Source organism: Mesoplodon mirus (genome assembly GCF_964341445.2).
Source record: "Mesoplodon mirus genome assembly, chromosome: 11".
Taxonomy (NCBI): Eukaryota; Metazoa; Chordata; class Mammalia; order Artiodactyla; family Ziphiidae; genus Mesoplodon; species Mesoplodon mirus.
In genome coordinates this window covers 94,152,865-94,173,887 of record NC_138987.1, presented here as the reverse complement: position 1 = coordinate 94,173,887, position 21,023 = coordinate 94,152,865, and the positions used below count along the sequence as shown (strand labels likewise).

The 21,023-nt window shown below is 45.8% G+C and overlaps 2 protein-coding genes across 4 annotated transcripts in view; both read left to right on the top strand.

Moving 5' to 3' along the window:
* ETV6 (ETS variant transcription factor 6) overlaps positions 1 to 21,023 on the top strand; it is a 249,149-nt gene that overhangs the window by 153,104 nt on the left and 75,022 nt on the right. The window lies entirely within an intron of this gene.
* Positions 3,513 to 6,507, top strand: LOC309812639 (selenocysteine insertion sequence-binding protein 2-like). Its single transcript, XM_082636520.1, is given in 2 exon segments — positions 3,513 to 3,904; positions 3,906 to 6,507. Coding segments are annotated over 2 exon segments (2,094 nt in total). The 5' UTR covers positions 3,513 to 3,554; the 3' UTR covers positions 5,650 to 6,507.

Sequence of the window (21,023 nt, the reverse complement as noted above, 5' to 3'; positions counted from 1 at the left end):
GGCAGACCGCCAAGCATCTCACTACAGCCAAAACCCAAGTAAAATAAATAGGACTGATGTTATGCACAGGAGAAAATGGACATTCCAAGAGTGCATGACTTGAATGAAAGGATTTCAGTTCTCGGTAGACTAAAGTACAAGATGGCTTGAATGCTTGTGACACAAGATAGCTTTGTGTAGTCTATTTATTTGTTTATTTATTTTTAGTAGAAACAAAAGAACCCTCCCCTAGTGTTTCTTCCCACACGAGGGTAAGATTTTAGATTCTCTTCCCAACAAATACCTATCAACTATTATGTGTCAGGCACACGCCCTTTGTACTGTGATTCCAAAAACAAATAAGATAGTTCGTTCCCTCAAAGAATTTGTCTCTGCAGAAGACAGATAACTAACCAACAAATTAGAACATAGGGTGATTGGGGATGCATTTCCTGTCATTGGCTCACAGAGGAGAAGCAAGTGACTTAGGAAAGGAAAAAGGGGTTAAGATGGGGTCATGAAGGAAAGTAAAGGTAAAGACAGGTTTGGGGAAGGCAAATAGAAGTGAAGAGGCACGACTGGCTCTAGAAACTACCAGAAGCTGGTGACTGGAGGGCAGGGGAGTGGTAGAAAATAAAACTGGGAAGATAGGCCAAAGGGGCCTGCAGTGCTTAGTGGAAGAATTAGGCTTTACTGCGAAAACTGGGGGCCACCATTGAAGGAGTTTAGTTAAGGAAGGGATGTGCTCCTTTGTGTGTGTTTAGAAAAACTACTTTGGGAACTGTGCGAAGGATGATGGATTCTAAGACAGGAGTCAGAAAGGCCAGTTAGGAGGGAGAATGATGCTGATAATTCTCAAAAACTTGCACGTTCCTCTTACCGCCCACTGGAGCTTCCAAACATGTGGACTCAGCTCCAGAGAAGTAAGACAAATGTGAAATCCTGGCTTGTGAGCCACTCAGGAAAGGGTAGACTGGGGCCCTAGATGTGGGGGAGGTTGGAAGGATTCTGAAATGAGGAAATAAGTTATATTAGGGCACATAGGTAAGGAGATTGCAAATATGTTTAAAATCTAAATCACTTTGTAGCCATGCTCATTATAAGCACCCAGATTTTACCCCAGTAAAATTCTGCAAAGTGCTTTGAAATTGGTCCCCTCTCGCCACCCCCAAAAGCCAGCTTACCTTCACTCTGAGTTACAAGTTAAAATTCAAGTGGTACATAGCGGTGGAAGTCGTATTTACATTCTCACACATTTCAGATCTCTTGAGTTCATTTTGCTAGTTATTTGTTTTCCTTTGAGATAGGAGTCAATCCTGTCACACTTTCTTCTCCTGACAATAACTGCTTCCCCCCCTGCCCCCCCCCTGGGGTAGCTTTCCCTCCAACCGTTTCTTGTTGTTCTTACCCAAGACCCAGTATCTGCCAAAACAAATGTATGTGAGTGATAAACGCTGAGAGGAATGTCTGTTGGACCACAGGAAATTTCCTGTTCAGGAAGAGATCTTGGGAACTTCCTGTGGAGAAGTGCATTGTGGGACTTCTGGCTGCAGGCCCTTGACCACAGCTGCAATTAACTAAAGGCGGGGCGGGGCGGGGGGAGAGGAAGAAGAGGAGACAGCTACCCACAGACATTTTTATCCATGGAGCCTGAGGAGAGAATGGGTGAATACAGCTTTGAAACTTGCCAAGAGAACCCCTTCATGGCCACCCATCCCAGACGCTTCCTTAGGGCTCCCCCCAAAAAGCACTGGTCTGTTATCCATGCGTGTCCTCCCGTTCCCCCGCCCCTGGTAAGCCTGCATGCAATGTCTACCTCCTCTTGAGCCCCACGAACTAGTTGGAATCCCCTCATCAGCCTCAGGGCCCCTTCATGGCTGCTGGTGTCCAAGCCTTGGAGCTGGTGATGTTTGTTCATCCCAAGTATTGGAAGAGACAAGACGAGAAACTTGGTTCTTGGGCTGACTTCTATTTGATTAAGAAAACGTTAAAGAAATGTCACGGAATTATAGTGAAAGACTGGATAAATAAATCCAGTTTATAAGCGCAACCAAAACCAGCAGGAGAACCCTGCGTTTTGGTTGGTTCATTCAGGTACGAAGTTCTGAAGAACGCCTCGTGGCCAGACTTCTCAGCCCCCTGAGTGGGCTGCGTGGCGGAGCTGGATGCCACCGGCAGGGAAGTTTCTGTGGCCCTGCAGAGGTTGGGTAGGCCTTGGAGCTTCAAGGCTGACAGGGCTGTGACTAGCTCCCTAGTCCCTAGCTGTAAAAAAGGGCAAGACACTTTACCTCTCTGCATTGCAGCTTCTTTGTCTAACCTGGGAAATTAAAAAAACAAAACAAAACAAAACAAAAAAAACCCCTTTCCCCTCTCTCAGGATTGGTGTGAGAATTAAATCATGGATCGAAAAGTGCCTAACCCAAAGCGGACGATAGTGAGAGTGATAGACAGATTTTTCCCTCAAGTCTCTCATCATTACAACCTGGAAATTACTCAGCTTTGGTTCTGGCTCAAGGCAGAGGAAAGGCTTGGAGGGGCCTCTCAGCCTCAGCTCCGGTGATTTGCCTTCAAGGAAGTTTTTCCTAGAGCTTCTCTCTTGCACCCAAGTGCCTGTTACTTCTTTACAGCCTCCATTCACCACCGTTTGGAGCCCACCTCTGAAGGGCAGGGCTATGTTCCAGTTGCAGAATCAGAGTCACAGCCTGGTGGTGGCTCATGTCCTCGGGGAGCTCCAGCCGGAATGGGGGAGGGGAGTGACTAGCTAAGGACTGAAAAGCAGCCCACGCCGTGTTCTGGGTCATGTAGAAGTATCCTGTCCTCTGTGCATCACCTGTGTGTCTCGCCGTCCATCCCTCTCACCCTGTCCTAACGGGCACAGCCCCTATTACTGTCCAGGGCTGGTCGCTGGACAGGAATTCATTATTGTATTCTGCTTAGTTGTGTGTCCACATCCCCTGCTGGAGGGTGACTCCTCGAGGACAGCAGCCACGTCTGCCACAGGGTTTGTGCTTAATAAAGGCTTGTGAAGTGGAATCCGTTCGATTTTAGGGGCAGGTTCCAGGGAGGCCTTAACGATGGGGCTTAAACGAAAGACGCTGGTGATAATACGTCATGAAATACCAACCAGGCTGAATGTCCTTTGTTATTATTAAAAATATGTGTCTGTGTGCTCTGCTGACTATCTGTATGTGTTGTCCTCTCTTGTCCTTTGACCTGCAGGCTCCATTGTCACATTTTTAGTTTCTATTTTCATTGCCCCCTTCCTTCTGAAATTATGTGTTTTCTCTCTCTCTCTCTCTGTCTCTCTCTCTGTCTCTCTCTCTTTTGTGGGGGGGTTCCCCTCTTTTTACTCCAGAAGCTTGAAATGCAGGCCTGTTTTTGCAACAGGTCTGTAAACAAAAGGCAGTGGTATTGACCCTTGACAGAATGAACCCCCAGAATTATCTTGAAACACGAGGGTCAAATTTTAAAATGTTCTTCAAGAGTCTGTGGCCAGGCCTCTTCCTAGCCACCCGCCATGGCGTCGGAGGGACCGCGGGAGCCCGCGGGCGAGACAGAAACTCTATGCTGAAGATATGGCTTTTGGAGCTTCAACTTTTCCACCTCAGTATTTATCTCCTGAGATCCCTCTTCATCCGTATGCCTGTTCTCCTTACACCCTGGAGTCGTCACAAAATGTTTGCCCGGTGCCTGGCTCCCAGTATGATTACAACCAACCCAGTTGTTTCAGAGGTTTTCAAACCGTGAAGCCACGAAACGAGCACATGTGCCCTCTCCCGCAAGACCCAAAAGCTCTGTTTAAGAAGAAAACCTGCGATGAGCCGAAGTTTGACACTAAGAAGACTGATGGACCTATATCATCTGATTTAAAATCAGTTAAAAGTTCACCTCGTATGTCCATTCATGCTGAGAACAGTTTGAAATCAGGGTCGAGAGAACAGTGAGATACCAGAGATACAAAAGCAGCTCAAGTGGGGGCCGTTACGCCCTGCCTCTACTGACGTTCCTCTTCTAAGAGAAGTGGGGAAACCTGCTGCGGTGTTAGCAGAGGGTGAAATAGTGGTGAGGAATAATAATCGGACCGAATCTGTAACTGATAATGCTGCTACCAGTCGCTCTTCATGTACGAGAGATCCTAAAAATGGTAGTATGTCATCTTCTGAAGTTTTATCTTCGGAGCCTTCGTACAAAGAGAAACATGTTGTCCATCCTACTAAAAAGTCCAGAGCATCACAAGGTGACGATCCTGAGCAAAATGAAGCCTCAAGGAAGAATAAGAAAAAGAAAGAAAAGTCTAAATCGAAATATGAAGTCCTGACAGTTCAAGAGCCACCAAGGATTGAAGATGCCGAGGAGTTTCCCAATCTGGCAGTTGCATCTGAAAGAAGAGACAGAGTAGAGTCACCGAAATTTCAGTCTAAACAGCAGCCACAGAATAATTTTAAAAGCAGTGGAAAGAAGAGCCAAATTCCAGTACAGTTGGATTTGGGAGGAATGCTAACCGCATTGGAAAAGAAGCAGCACTCCCAGAATGCAAAGCAGTCCTCCAAACCAGTGGTGTTCTCAGTTGGGGCGGTGCCTGTCCTCTCCAAAGACTCCATGTCAGGGAAGAAGGGCCACCGCTTCGGCCAGGTGAAGACCCCGCACAACCCCTTAGACTCCAGCGCCCCCCTGATGAAGAAGGGGAAGCAGAGGGAGGTCCCCAAGGCCAAGAAGCCAACCTCGTTGAAGAAGATTATTTTGAAAGAGCGGCAGGAGAGAAAGCAGCAGCGTCTCCAAGAAAATGCTGTGAGCCCAGCTTTTGCCAGTGACGATGTGCAAGATGGAGAGAGCGGTGGTAACGACCAGGCCCTCGGGCAGCCTGACCCCTCAGGGGGAATGGAAGAGTTGGTGTCCTGTGCTTCTGTGGCAGAGAGCAAGTCAGAAGACCGACTGGGAGCTGAGCCCCAGAAGGAGGTGGAGCCCTGCCCCAAGATCCACAGCCGGCGGTTCAGGGACTACTGCAGCCAGATGCTCAGTAAAGAAGTTGACGCTTGTGTTACGGACCTGCTGAAAGAGCTGGTTCGTTTCCAAGATCGTATGTACCAGAAAGATCCAGTCAAGGCCAAGACCAAACGCCGACTTGTGTTGGGGCTGAGGGAAGTTCTCAAACATCTGAAGCTCAAAAAGTTGAAATGCGTCATCATCTCCCCCAACTGTGAGAAGATACAGTCGAAAGGTGGGCTGGACGACACCCTGCACACCATCATTGACTACGCCTGTGAGCAGAACATCCCCTTTGTGTTTGCTCTCAACCGCAAAGCTCTGGGGCGCAGTCTGAACAAGGCTGTTCCTGTCAGCGTGGTGGGGATCTTTAGCTACGACGGGGCCCAGGACCAGTTCTACAAGATGGTCGAGCTGACGATGGCGGCCCGGCAGGCGTACAGGACCATGCTGGAGAATGCGCGCTGGGAGCTGCCGGGAGAGCCTGGGCCCCTCGCACCCGCGAGCCCGCCCACGCAGGGCCCCAGCTGCTCTGCAGAGGACAGACCCCTGGCCCCTGCCGGAAAAGAGGAGCCACACTACATTGAAATCTGGAGAAACCATCTGGAAGCATACACCCAACGTGCCCTGGAACTGGAGGAATCGCTGGAGGCTTCGACCTCTCAGATGATGAACTTGAATTTATAAGAAGAGTTCTTTTCCTGTGTGTTTGTGTATTTGGGGTAAGGGGGCGGGGGCTGAAAGACTTCGGGGTCTTTTTCTTCTTCTCAGTTCTTCGTTGACCTAGTGTGTGTTTTGTATGACTGTTTAATTGGGAAATTAACCAGCGGTGTTTGTAGGCATCCAGAAGCTGCGAGTCCCATGGACAGGCACTTGGTATGCTGGCGGAAACCTTTTCACCAAGCCTCGGGGTGTAGCCTTGGCCCTGTGAGTGCAGTATGAGTCTGGAAAATGCTGGAAAAGGTGGTACTCGGAGTACTCTGCTGCTAAGGGAGCGTCTCTCCATTGCAGAGTAGCTGAGCCAGGTTAGTTTGTGGAAAGCGGCGGGGGGCCGAGGTGACGTGGCTGGGTGGCAGCGGGGTTCCAGCCTGACGTTCCCAGTCCCGGTGACAGCACAGCCCTGCAGAAGCCGCTGGACGGGCGCTGTGGGAACCAGTGTCAGCACAGGAGCAGCGGGGTGGGGAGGGGTGCCTTTCTCAGGTTGTGGCTTTTCAGCCAGAAGATTCGGGGGTACTTGGAGGGTTTGAGCCTCAGGAGGAAAATCGGTTCTCTAACCTGTGACCTTTTGACATAAATTATTCCTTTTATTATTTTGCAAAGAAACAAATGTATATTGAAGTTTCTAAATTTCAGTTTTCATAATCTACAAATATTTTCTTTCTTTTGTAAGTGAACATACTTTGAATGTGGTTTCTATCTTAGAGGCCAGAAGGATAGAAGTTTACTTTCATATTTTCCTGTAAGTAAGAGGGCTTATTTATTTTGAATAAAGAGTGATTATTTAATTTCAAAAAAAAAAAAAAGAGTCTGTGGCCAGATGTTCACCAGAAAGAATTAAAAAGCCAGAATATTGCATGGCAAACGTCATCTGAGTGTTGAGTCTGCCCTCTGAAGTAACACAAGTATGTCACGGTTTCAAAAATAAAAGCAAAAATACAGATGAAACAAAAAATGAGCTGCATTCATTGAAAAAGTTGTCCGCATCATGTGGGATGAGTGGTTTTTGTTTTACATTATTCTGAGGAGATTCCCCACACCAGAATGGCAAATATGGGAACAGAGAAACATGAATTAACTGGAAGAGAGCAAAAGAGACCTCTCGACTGACCTTTCTTTTTAAAACTCTGACCTTGGCCTTTAGAAGAAAAAGGCAAAATTTTTCTACACAGTTATCTGATTTAGTTCAAGAGGCCACTCTCGGCTTGTGGCCTAGAGCAATTAGGCCGATTTCCTACATTTAAAAAATGTTCCTTACAGTTGGGAAAATAAAAGCTGGTTTAATGACTCTTGATGTCACCCAAACATTCAGGTATGTAATCGAAGGCTCCCTTTCCACAGCTGGTGCTCTGTGTCATTTCGATGGCCTTGACGGAGACTAGGATAAAGAATGGTCATCCCAGGGAGAGACCCCGCTATTCCGCAGATAACATACTCTCATCCAGGCATTTGCTGTAGTGAAGATATTGTTATGGTAAAGCTAGTACTATCTTATATTTATATGGTACCTCATAGTTGACTAGTATTAATGTATGGATTAAACTATCTCGTTTAGTTGTCACAAGCCCCCTTGCTGTACAGATGGGGAAACAGACTGAGAGGTTAAGGATGGAGTTCGACCAGCAGGACCTTCTCTCTGCTTCGGTCTTTTCTCTCCATGTTCAGTCTGGCCAGGGATGAAGCTGCTGACCCGGAGGTGAAAGCCAACACGTGTCAGTTAGTAAGCGGAAGTAAAAGAACTACTTTGTTCCCCTCCATTTCTTCCCATGCTGCGTGCTGTCTTCCCCTCACCCCCTGCTGCCTTCTACGCCCGTTACACACCCACCCCCGTCTGCCCACACTGCTTCAGCTGCCTCTGCAGGTTCTGGGGGGCAGGGGGGCTGAAGAACTCTTTGTTTGTGCAGTAAGGGCTTCCTCACAGGAAATTTCCTGCGATGGAAACTCTGGGGAAACTTCCTGTTGGTTAGGACACTGCAGGGGTCTGATAACACGAACCACTTAAGCCTCCAAACCTCAGCTGCCCAGGAGGCTGGGAAGGTCTGTCTCCACTTTCTCTAAGTCTAAGAGGGCAGGAAAGTGCAAGTGTACAGAAGCCTCAAGAGTCTCACTTGGGCGGCATTTTCCAGAAGCTCAAACTTACGATCAGCAAGTTCTCCTAGAAGATCAGCCCTCATAGTTAAAAGGACTGCTTAGATTTCTACATAGACTGGTATCTGCAGGGACCTTCTGTCTGGAAGCATTGAGAGGGCTCTGGAACATGTCTCAAGGTTCTGGATCTGATTCTTTCAACCCATGTTTAGATACATGCCTACGACTCTTCAATGTTATGGGTTCATGAGTACTACAAGCATTTCTTTTCAGCCATCGCATAGAGACTGGGAATTTTGGCTGATCCTTGTCATTGGCAGACACAGTTGACTAGGCATGTGACATGGCTCTCTTAACACCAAGTGTGAATTGTCTGGGGTATAAACCACACGATAACCAACCTTGAACCATAGCACAAAGTTCTCCGATAGGCTTTATGTTCATTTGACCTGCTCTGGACCTCTGGTGGATTATTTTGTTGTTTGTTATCATTTGGGCAAAGTTAATTATTCCTAACTCATCCCTTGGGATTGAACTGAACTTTGAATATCTCCAGTGTTGAGAATTCTGTAGGTTCCCTTAGCAACTCTCATAGCCCAGCTCATAGTTTAAAAGCATGGTCTCCTAATTAGCCTGAATTTTCCCTGGTGACCCGTAGCCTCATTACTACTTGCCCTGCCCTTGTCATATAATAAAAATAATTGACCCCCTGTCCTCTTTCTAGCTATTTCCATATGGTTAGACAGTTACTGGAAGGATGTCTCTTAATCACTTGATTTGCCCCAAGCCAAGTTCGCTTCTCTACAAGTTTCTTAATAGGTGTTATTTCCTGGTTCAGGGGGTATTGTGGCCTTCCTTTCTTGAATGTCCTAGATTCAGTGGAAGCTTCTATGAGTCCCACCTCCCCAAACTTCTGCCACAAGCTTGGGTTCTTTCTTGCTTTCTTTATAGGAAATGATCATTCCAGCATCAGAGGAAATCAATGAACTGGACTATTTATAGGTGGCGTTTTGTGGTTATATTCGTGCAAATTAGGGAAGCATGAAAGAAATTATAATTAACCAGGAAGAAATTTGTTGGCTGATAAGAAGTCTGCTTGTTAGACTCCTCGAAGACAGAGACCGTTGTTTATCTTTCTATACATGATATTTTTCATTTTTTGGCATGTAATGTCATACATGTTTGTTGAATGAATTAATCATAAAAGTAAAAAGGGAGCAGGGTTTCGGACTTTGTTTCTAGAATGTGTAAAAGTTGTGAATTTTTTCAACTTATTTGTAAGGATAAACTTCCCTCATGAACTGAGTATTGATTTTCAAAATGGTGAATTCTCATTGATGATGCTGCGTGTAATGTACTTACAAAGGCAAGGAAAAATATCTTTGTAAAAATGCCTTGGGATAAGCTTTAAATATGGAAATGCAAAACAGTGATTTAGTCGGGGGCACTTGGAAAAAGAAGAAGAATAGGGCCTGTTTGCAGTGTTACTTACAGCTGGTATTATGTATGATTTCATATTATAGACTGGGATTAACTGGAATATGTTATAAATAGTGACTGTCATTGTAAACACTAATTAGCACAATTTGCCTACATAAGGATAATTGTCATTTTCAACGTATTCTTACTTTAAAATAGATCACAGTGATGTCACAATAGCTGTAGACCGAACCAAGATATTTTTATTATGTGATGGTCTTCACCAAAATCGTATTAAAGTACCACAGGACTCTCTGCTAGCCTTATCTTTTCTGGAAGTCTTTTCGTGTGTCTTTATCTTTTAGTGTGTTAGAAGGACCACAGGCTTTGGATTCTCAGAACTAATTTTAGTTCTACTTTTGCTGTTCTATTCATTCTTTCAACAGATGATTTACCGGGTGACTGCTGTCTACTGTGATGTGCTAGGTATATATCAGTGACCAAGACAGATACAGCCCCTGCCTTCATGTTGCTTACAGTATAGTGGGGGAGATTGATGCTTCCCCAGGAATTAAACCAGCCATTTCCTGCACAGCGATTAGAGTAATCCGCTGTAAAATGGAAATCAAATTGTGTCATTTCACCGCTGCAAAACCTCCACTGGCTTCCAGTTACATTTAGGAACACTGAGTATGGACTGCCGGGCCCTGTGTGATCTGGCCCCGATAAACCCTGTACGCCTCGCCAGTCTCAGTCTGTATCACCTTTTGTTGTGCTCGTTCCTCTTCAGCCATACTGGTCTTCTTGCTCTTCTTGGAGCACTCTGCCTGTGCTCCCACCTCAGGGCCTTTGCACTTGCTCTCTGTCTGCCTAGAAGGCTGTTCCTCCAGTTATTCCCATGGCACAGTCTCTGCTCAAATATCACCTCCTTAGAGAAGCTTCCCTGACAGCTTTGTCCAAAATGGCATCCCGCTCCGCTCGCCATCCCCTTTACCCTGCACTGTTTTCCTTCATAGCACTTTTCACCACTTGATGTGTCATTTGTTTGTTTTTTTAATTTGGATGGTGACTCTTAGGTGTCTGTTCAAAAAGACGATTGGCAGTTCTGTGTGCACAGGTGGGGCTTTTGATGCCTGGCGGGTCCAACTGTAATGGTCCAATTGGGTGGAAATCTGGCTGTCTCATGGCAGACTCCACAAGTCTTTGGGGCAAGTGAGTTTGCCCCGGAAGAAATCCTGTGGTCTCTTGCTTGGAAGGAGCCAAGCTGGGGAGGGGCTTGAGCTTTTATCACTCATTATGCGGATTCCCACTGAATTCCCCTGTGTTCTCAGGCTTGCTCTCTCCAGGACCTTCTCATCCTCTGACTCAACCTGATTCCAGCCAGCAAACGTTTTGTCATCTACCAGGAGGGGTAGCTGCTGGGCTGGCGTGGCGGGGGAGGAGGGACGGAGTACAGATGCCCACAGCACCTCCCCTGCTCTGTCCTGCCTTCACAGGCACTTGGCACCTCTAGTTTCTGAGGTTTGGGGGGGCTCTGTCAGGGAAACCAGCTTGTGTCTTGCTGGCATGTCCCCTCGCAGGCAGGTAGGGTTCAGCTGTCCCACTCTGCTGAGTCGGATACCAATTGTCCATCTGTTTTCCATCCTCTAAAGTGTTGCATACCCCTCTCAACTACCATTGTTGCTTCTCCCATTCTGTCTCTTCACGGGTTCGTACCTTTTTTATGCTTCTGCTGCAGTTTAGTGGGACCTTGGACAGGGGCAGGGATGGATACAGGTATGACTCGGATAGTTACACTCGAGGGTAACTGTATCGATGCAGCCCTGCAGGAGGCTTTGAAAGCACAAAGCATGGGAACTTGGCCTAGTCCATGACATACGTTTAGGAGGAGACTTAAAAGCTTAGCAGGAGTTAATCGGGTAGAGGAGGCGGGATTATTTCTGGGTAGGGGAGCAGAAAGCCCTGAGCCCAGAAGAGGATTTGGTCTTCAAGGAATAGTAAGACCAGTCAACTGACATTTGGCGGATTTGCCGTGGGAAACCAGAACTGTGAGGGGTGAGGATGGTGAGGGTGAGTGAGGCAACGTCATGTTAAAGATTTTGGTCTTTGTCCTACAAGCAGTGAGTAGCCATGGCTGTGTTACTTGAGTAACCTTAGACCTCGCAAAATCTTGGATCTTCTCTTGTAAACCAGACACTTTACCTCACAGAGTTATGAGCATTAAATGATATCATGTATTTACTGTTCTACCGAGGGGCTACAGTGATCTTTTGGGACAGTGACGAGTCGCTGTAGCCGCTCAGTAGAACAGTATAATCAAGATATCAAGTTGACGAATAATCCTTGAAATCAAGTAAGTGAAAGGTGTAAAGTAAGAAATAATTGAGAGGCATCATTCTGGGACCCAAAAGTCTAATAAAAAGGAAGTTTCTGTTGTCCACACCTCAGACGAAGGTAGACTTGGAAGATGGTGGAAAGGTTAAAGGATAAGAATTTGATGGTATTCCAAGTATATTGCAAGACAAATACTGCAGGAAGATTGATTAAGAAGCTTACCAGTTAAAGAGAAAGACAGATACCATATGATGTCACCTGTATGTGGAATCTAAAATAAAATCACAAATGAAGTTATCTACAAAACAGACTCACAGGGACTTTCCTGGTGGCACAGTGGTTAGGAATCCGCCTGCCAATGCAGGGGACACGGGTTCGATCCCTGGTCCGGGAAGATCCCACCTGCCACAGAGCAACTAAGCCCACGCACCCCAACTACTGAGCCTGCGCTCTAGAGCCCGCGAGCCACAGCTACTGAAGCCCGTGTGCCTAGAGCCTGTGCTCCGCAGCAAGAGAAGCCACTGCAGTGAGAAACCCATGCACCACAACGAAGAGTAGCCCCAGCTCGCCACAACTAGAGAAGAGCCTGTGCGTAGCAATGAAGACCCAACACAGCCAAAAATAAATAAATAAATTTATTTATTTATTTAAAAAATAAAACAGGCTCACAGACATAGAGAATAGACTTGTGTTTGCCAACGGGGAGGAGAGGTGGGGGAGGGAAGGATTGGGAGTTTGGGATTAGCAGATGTAAACTAGTATATAGAGGATGGATAAACAACAAGGTGCTACTGTAGAGCACAGGGAACTACATTCAATATCCTGTGATAAACCATAATGGGAAAGAATATGAAAAAGAATATATACATATGTATAACTGAGTCACTTTGCTGTACAGCAGAGATTAAGTCAACACTGTAAATCACTATGCTTCAAAAAATACATTTTAAAAACAAGAAGTTTATCAATTAGTAGCTGGGAACTATTAAGGAAGCAGACACCAAAGAAAGATGGGTAGCTCTATACCCCTTTGTCCTGGGCAGTCAATGTAAGTTGATAATGAAACAGTCATCCTAGGTTTTCATGTAACAAAGTTTCCTGACAGTGCGCCTGGCAACATGCTAAATGCTTTAGACAACAGACAGTAAAATATTACAGCGGAGGCCCTTGTCCTCAGGGAACTTTTAAGCTTTAATGTATTTTTATTTGAGTTGTAACATAATTGCTATTTTAAAGAACTGGCCAAAGAGTTGCACTTTCCGTGCAGGGATAAATTGGCAAGTTTCAGACCTTTGAACTTCAGGGCACACGTACGTGGTGTTCATTCTTCCAACACCAAAGAAGCTGATGAGCTCAACTCTAGGAGCTCATCCTTTGAGCCCGGGAATCAGCCTTCACTCAAGACCTGACATTTCTGAACAGGCTGAATATTCCTTAAAGGAAAACAGTGACTTTTAATAGTCATTTGGTGGTGTCCCTCCCCATTCAAGTCAACAAGCAGAATTGTCACACTGACGAATGGTCTTGGTTTTGTAGAATTCTTTCTGGGTTTTAAAGATGCAGGCAGAGTCTGAGGCCCACCAGTTTCAAATCTCCAGGTAAGCTTAGGCTGTAAAGTTATCTATAAATAGGCAATCTGGTTCTCATGCAACTGCTGTAATTGTATGGCTTTTTACAGCTCAGTAGAAATGACTTGCAGTTGTAAATTGTAGTAGAAACAGGCATCTACTCAATTTTGATCTTAAAGAATGTCAAAGAAAATAAATGCACATTGGAGACTAGGTAGATTTTGATAGTACATTTCACACATTACTTTTTATGAAGCACATGCAGGAATGTGTAGTAGCAGGGAAGATCGGTAGAGTGAAGAAAAGTACAGATTCACAGGGGCTTTCAAGGAACACGTGCGTGGCCAGGCTTCCGCTTAGGAAACAGTGGCTCTGGGCTGGAGTCTCTTAAGTTTGCAGGGCTCGTTAGTCATGAGCAGGTGGGGCCCGAGGCCATCAGGTTGACAGCTGCGCTGTGAAACCTCAGATATGAAAGTTTTTTCATTTCTGAGCCTGTTGAAAGGTGGACGAGAAAGAAAAGAATAGTCTCACAATAAAATAATAGGTAAAGACTAAGCAAGTAATCCACTTTAGGTTTTACTCACTGCCAGGCAGGAACATATATTTAAAGAGGGGAGGCTTTACCTGCATGTATCTATGTAAACCAGCCGCCTTCCCAGTGAAACACGATGCATCTGGCCAGAGGTGCCTCTGTTGCTAGAGCCATGGCTGTTTGATTGGACTCACAGATTTTATTTCCTTTTGGGAAGAGAAGAATGATAGGTGGGATCCTATCACCTCTACTCTCGCCCCAAGAAGTTTTGCAAAAAATAGGAATTACTTCTTGAACCCGTTATTTGACCAAAGGTACCTTAGCACATTCTTCTTAAGTAATAGGAGCCTATATTTTTCTCCTTCCTGCCCTGCAGCCGTCTTCTCCCGTGATCATCAGCAATATACCCACCCATAAATCAGTGAAAGGGTCATGAAAGAGAAACATAAAATTCACTTGAAAAAGAATACCTACAAGACATTCCTAGAATTTTCAGAATAGACCATTTCTTTTGTCAGCAAAGTTTTCAAACATTTGACAGCAAGGGCGGCATACGTAGCTTAGTCCAAAATCTCAACTATGGGCTTGGACCCCACAAACTATTGTTGCCATGCAACCAACTCTAGCTTTAACGTGAATTTTGTGTTTTTCTCCACAATTGTGGCCACACCACTTCCATCCATCCACCACCCATTTTCTCCATAAGATACAATAAGAAGAAAAAAGTACCTGACAAGGTATCCTAGAAAACTACATTGAAGGGGATGGTACCAGGCAACAAAGCACTAAGAGAAAAATAGTAAAAGACAGTAGGTGTGATATTGTGATTTATAATAAGAAATAAGTATGTGGTCTTCATCCCCATTTCTGGCACAGACCTAAAACCCTTGGAATTTCCTAAGTGCCCGAAGTGGCACCGTTATCTTTTGTTATGTTAAGGAGGTGACTTCTGGAGGCACCTGAGGTTGCAGGCAGGTTGCCAGGGGAACCAGTCATGTGATTAGAGGGTTGGAACTTTCAGTCCCACCCCACCCCATCCCCGGGAGGGGAGAGAGGCGGAGGTTAAATCAGTCACCGATGACCAATGATAGAATCAATCATGCCTATGTAATAAAGCCTCCATAAAAATCCAGAAGGACTGGATTCAGAGACGGTGCTGGGATGGTGACCTTGTGGAGGTACTGGGAGAATGGTGAGCTGGGAGAGGGCATGGAAGCTCCCGCCCTTTGCCCGCACCTTGCCCTCTGCACCTCTTCCATTTGGCTGTTCCTGAGTTATAATATCCTTTTATAATAAATCAGTGATCTAGTAAGTGAAATGTTTCTTGAGTTCAGTGAGCCGCTATAGCATATTAATCGAACCCAGGAAGGAGGAAGTGGTGGGGACTTCTGATTTATCGTTTGTTGGTTAGAAGCACGGGTGTCGGGCCTCCCTGGTGGCGCAGTGGTTGAGAGTCCACCTGCCGATGCAGGGGATACGGGTTCGTGCCCCGGTCTGGGAGGATCCCATATGCCACGGAGCGGCTGGGCCCGTGAGCCATGGCCGCTGAGCCTGCGCGTCCAGAGCCTGTGCTCCGCAACGGGAGAGGCCACAACAGTGAGAGGCCCGCGTACTGCAAAAAAAAAAAAAAAGAAGAAGCACAGGTGTCAGTGTGGCCTTGCGTCTGGCGTCTGAGGTTGTGGGAGAGGGAGGCAGTCCTGTGAGACTGAGCCCTCAACCTGTGGAATCGGATGCTTTCTCCAGGGAGATAGTGTCAGAATTGCTGAATTGTAGGACACTATGCTGGTGTCTGAGAATTGCTTGGTGTTGTGTGGCAAGTGCCCTGCCCGCCCCCAAACAAACCCCACACATTGGAATTGGGTCATGGAACCCAAAAGGTGTACCTAGGAAAAATAAAGGAGTGCTTGGAAGAGGAAGGCTGAGTAGACAAATGTGACTTCAGGGAATCAGGGATACCTGGGTGACCTATTTATAATGATAGGAAGTGGGAGGGAGGAAAGGATAAGAAAGAGAAAAGAGTACAGTAAAGACACAGCAAAGGAAAGACACAAAATGAATATAGGAAAGAACCTGAAGAGATGTGAAGGAAAAGGAGGAAAGAAGACGTAAGAGGGGAGGAATGAAAATAAACAAGTAAAACAGGAGAAGTGCTTACTCAACTATTGACTTTCTGTTCTAAGAAGAGGAGAATGAAATGGATAATCCAAAATAATGGGTCATTTCCAAACCATCATTTTGTTTTGACTTAGTGTACATTTTTATAATTTCATTGAACTATATATTTGTCTGTGTGTGTATTTTTAAATTTTTAAATAAAACAGGGAAGGCATGCGATGCATGGTTGATTAAGTAGCACCAGCTCCTTATCTTCAGTTTCCTGCCTTCCTGCATCCTCCTTTGGGAGGGATCGGTGTCTTCAGATGTCCCTTAGGCTATACTGAGGCTCCATAAAACTCATCTCAGGAATCTGGGGAAGAAATAGAGCATTTCACTTAAAGACTTCTGTGAGCTGACCCTGAGCATGGGTCATGAACCCCAACCCCCTTTTCTCCTGAGTCCTTCTGGGCTATGATGCTCCAGAGTGAGAATTCACAGAGGGGTTGAGGGGACCACAATAGCACCAAGTTTCAAATAGAAAACCCCTGAATATAAACCCATGAGGAAAAACACATCTTTACTCCAGAAAGAGTGCAGACTAATAATTCAAATGCATTTTTGAAGACCTAGAAAGAGCTGGGTGTAGGTATGGGGGGAGGGGTGAAGGGGGTGCATGCGTGAGTATCTGTGTCTTTGTCAGAGGCCCTACAGCTCAGAATCCAGCATCTGTGTGCCACAATCCACGGTTTCTTTTAAAATTTAAGTGTGAATTAGTATAAGAGAAGCCATACTAAGACAGAAATACCTGTTGTGTCTTGAGGTTCCAGCTGGCAAGAGCCAATCTAAAACATGGATGCCTATCAACATTAGCAAGAGCCACATATCCGATTTTACTCTGTTTCTGATTAGGATTAACCTGGAAAGCTGAATTGGGTCCATCTTTAATAATAACCTACACCTTCTGGAAGATTCAAACTTACTGTTTTCTTTTTTCTTTGCGGCTGCTTTTATAGCTTTAAAATAGGATTCCTGGGCTTAGATGAACATTCCAGGTCATCTGGTCTACCCCTGCCCGGTATGGGTATTCCACCTGTGGCTTCATTGGGTGATGACCATCCACCTTCTGCCTGGACACTTCTGAGAGTGGGACCTCAATGTCTCGCAGGCAGGCTTGCCATTCTGAAGCAATGCCAACAGTCAGAAAGTTCTTTAAACTCTTAGTTGCATGACATTTATTAAAGCAAGGCTGATACCACCCCACATAGCAGTGGTACAGCAAATAATTGGTCCTCTATGTGTTTTTCTTCTCTGCTTGTCACCCAGATACTGTTTATAACAGGATCTCAACCTCAACCAATCTTTTACTTCACACTCTGGTGGTATCTAGATTACTGGACTCATTTCGAATCTAACTAAAAATTGAGAAATCCTCTGTTTCCATAAATGTAATGTTTGGCAGCCGATAGGAAAAGGAAAGACGGTTTAGCAAAGGCCGGTGATAATTCCAAGAAGCAGTGTCTTTTGGAACATTCCATGGTGACCCTGCCACTGTAGTTATCTGCTTATCTGTCTGGCTTCAGAGTTTCCATAAGAGACTTGCTGCCTTTGGAATACTTCCTGGCCCTTCCTTTAGTGCCTGGATTTCTACTCTTAGCCTTTTACCCCTTGAACGTGGATTTTTGTTTAAAAAAGCCCATAGACTAGGGAGATGGCTCATTAAGCACTGGGTGGTCATTTCACTAGAACATTAATCATTTTTAGATCTCTTCCTGGAAGTGTGTTTTAATGGATGGGGGGATGTGTACATCACTAGACACAGGTTTGGGGGTGTGGGAAGGGAGGAAAGAAGAAAAGAAGGTGACACTTCTGAGCGCCTGCTGAGGACCCAGCACTTTCACACGTGTAATTTTCACAGCAATCTCTGTGAGTTGAGATCTACTTTTTACAGATGAGGAAATGAAGACAGGAGATGAAGTGTCCTGCCCAGGTCATAGGCTAGTCAGGGACAGGGCTGGAACTTAAACCAGAGCTGCCTGACCCAAAGCCTGTGCTCCTCCTTATTCCATGATACCTTGTGCTGTCATTGAAAGGAAAAGGGCAAAGAAGTGGGAGCCGAGATGGAATTTGCCTGCTTCAGAATTTTGCATAAGGTTGACCTTGTCTAAAAGCATCACTTTGAAATCAGATGCACGTGGCAGTAAAAATGTCCTAATGCTGACTGATTCCAAGCCTTGGCTTTACCTAAAATTTATATAACACTGTAAAATGTTTTATGTGGAATGAGATATGTGTTCATCAGGGACCTTTCTCCACTTGATCAGAGTGCTGTTTATCATTTCCTTATTCATTATCATAGCTAGTGTCCCCATTTTGGAGAAATGGACAGTATTCACACTCCTCATGTGAATCTTGCACGAATCTTGCCTGATTACCAGAAGGCTGGTGACGATCAGCTCTGAGGTCCCCTCCACCTCTAATTCCTTGAAGTATTTTGGCTGCGTGCTGTCAGACTCAGTCACAGTAAGCGGACTGCCTGTTTTCTGCACAAGTCCCTTAGGGGAGGATACGGGAATACTTCCCAGGTACCCACCACATTAGTCACAGCCAGCAATGCAGCAAACCTCCTTGAGCTCCCCTGTCACTGACACTCACTCACCTGAGGACATTTAATGCTTGTCTGGGATTATTTCGTGCCCCTCACTCCTGCATTTTTGGGAGAGCGCTGGGGAAACACGGTCTCTGGTGAATTTCCCTGTTTCCCTGACACAGGCCACCATCAGGCTTTGAGAGGCAGGTCTATTCCACCCCGCTCAGTATTCTTTCACAGCAACCACAAAACCACGCTTTCTCTATTAAGTACACATTCCTAGGACTATAACAAAAGGCTTCTGTGAGCCCTAGAGCAGCAGGGGAGGGCACCACACGAAGGGCTGAAGATTTAAAGGGTTTCATTTCTTCCTTGCTGGAGACCGTATTGTGTTTGAATGCAGTTTGGAATCTGCTTCTCCACCATAAGGGGAAATAGAAATCTGCCCTAAAGCTGCACAGGGACCCCGACTGGTCTTTATCCTTATCACTTAGTGATTCCCTGCCACGGGGCTCCCTGACATTCATGAGACCCCAGGAAGCCCAGGGTGAATGTCCTCCCTTTGCTGAGTGGCTTCCCAGCCAGGCCAGCTCTGTCCCGCCAGAGCCACAGCTAAGCTGCCCTCCCGGGATGGCGAGATGCATTGTGTTAGAAGAGATACAGGAAATCAGAAATGTCCATCCTCCCCAGGCAGGGAGAACTGAATTCTACAGAGCAAGTGGCGAGTATTGAAAAGAAAGTGTCCTCCCCTCCCCTTCTCTCTGCAGCCCACCACCAGGGCAGCCCGTCCCGCTGTCGTGCTTTGGGGGGGGGAAACCTTCCCTGCCTGGTGGTGCCGTGGGCTTGGCCATGCTGCCACGCTCTTGCTTTTTCAGTAGCAGAGTTAATGTGGCCATGACTCAGAATGATGGGACCCCAGACGCTGAGGAAGTGAACTAACTTCATTTCGGCTCACAGAGGACTCGTAGTCAACAGAATAGGTTTCGTGTTCTAATGAAACAGCGCAGAAACTCTGTCCTTGGTGGCTAAGTGGTGTGTGGTGTGACTCTCTCTCTCTCTCTCCCTCCGTCTCTCCTTCATTCCCGGCTCTCTCTCTCTCTTTCTTCAAGTCAGAGCTGAGAACTCTAATTCCAGTCCAAATTCCTTTAAGCAAAGGGTCCTTCTGAACATGACCTTAAAAGATTTCTTCGTGTGATGTGCCCATCCCGAGCTGCATGTTGTTCCTTGGATTTAGGAAAAGACTGGAGAAATCTTCCACTCCATTTAAGGAGAGCCTGTATGGTTAGTGGATAGGGCCTTGGGCACAGAAGGCACAAGTTACAATTATATAGCACCTTTCTTCCAGGGAGTACCAAGCACTTCCTTGTAAATCCTGTTCTATTCTCACAGAGCATGAGATATTTCCTAGAAGTGATTTAGGCTCTTTTGGAAAATGTATTGATTCTCTTAACCATCATGAACCCAGTTACAGTAAAACCTCTATTATCTGATCTTCTGTGACTTTGTAAAGCTATTATTAACTGGCATGTTATATATTTCACCAGTACAATGACAGCTGATATTTATAATAGTGACCCTGAACTTCTGTAAGATCCTGCATTACCCACTCAGAAATCAAAGAAAATGAAATTGTATTCAGTAGAGTTTGTTATGTTGTATCTATTTTATTATATTCAGATCTTTTTTAAGGGGATCCAAGTCAACCGTGAATTCCCAGAGTAGTACCAATTTTAAATATTTTATCCTTTCCTGGCATTATAAACCAAACTTGTTTAAAAAAAAAAAGATTTCAATGTTTTGGGTTCAGGTGATGACAGCTCAAATCTGACCAGGAAACAAAATTTCTTTTTCAGAGCAGGTATAGCAGATATGAAGTATCATAAATATTGTCACCCAAGTATGGGAGAGATCATCCCAAACTGTCCCCACCATTACTCTCTGATATCTTAGCCCATCTCTGCTAGGTGTTCTGAGTCGTGCCAGGGTTTGACACCATCCTGCAGAGACTGACAGTAGTTTTGCCTCCACATCACAGTGGCTCAGATCCATGGCCCTCCTTCCTGAGCTCTGCACCTCTCTCTCAGGCTTTGCTGTGAGATGTGGTTTGTATCATTTTCCTCGAAGGAAACCTTATATAGAAAGACAAGTGCGATAAACAATGAGGAGACTTTAAGAAATTAGAATTCTACAGGCATCTAGGAAAGGGGTTAATAATGACAAAAGGCACCCCAAGGGTCTTCCCTGGTGGCGCAGTGGTTAAGAATCCGCCTGCCAATGCAAGGGACACGGGTTCGAGCCCTGGTCCGGGAAGATCCCACGTGCTGCGGAGCAACTAAGCCCGTGCACCACAACTACTGAGCCTGCGCTCTAGAGCCCACAAGCCACAACTACTGAGCCCACGTTCCACAACTACTGAAGCCCACGCACCTAGAACCCACGCTCCACAACAAGAGAAGCCACCGCAGTGAGAAGCCCTTGCACCACAACGAAGAGTAGCCCCTGCTCACAACAACGAAGACCCAGTGCAGCCAAAAATAAATAAAATAAATAAATTTATTTTTTTTAAAAAGCCACCCCAGGGGAAGAGATGTGAGCAGAGTGCCACTCCCCCACTACCTCTGCCTTGCATCCAGAGTGATGCCAACTGCCACCAGGGTAGCCCTGGTACAGGGGCAGGGACCTGGCTGCTGTTTCTGCAGGTTCAGCTCAGAAAGCTGGG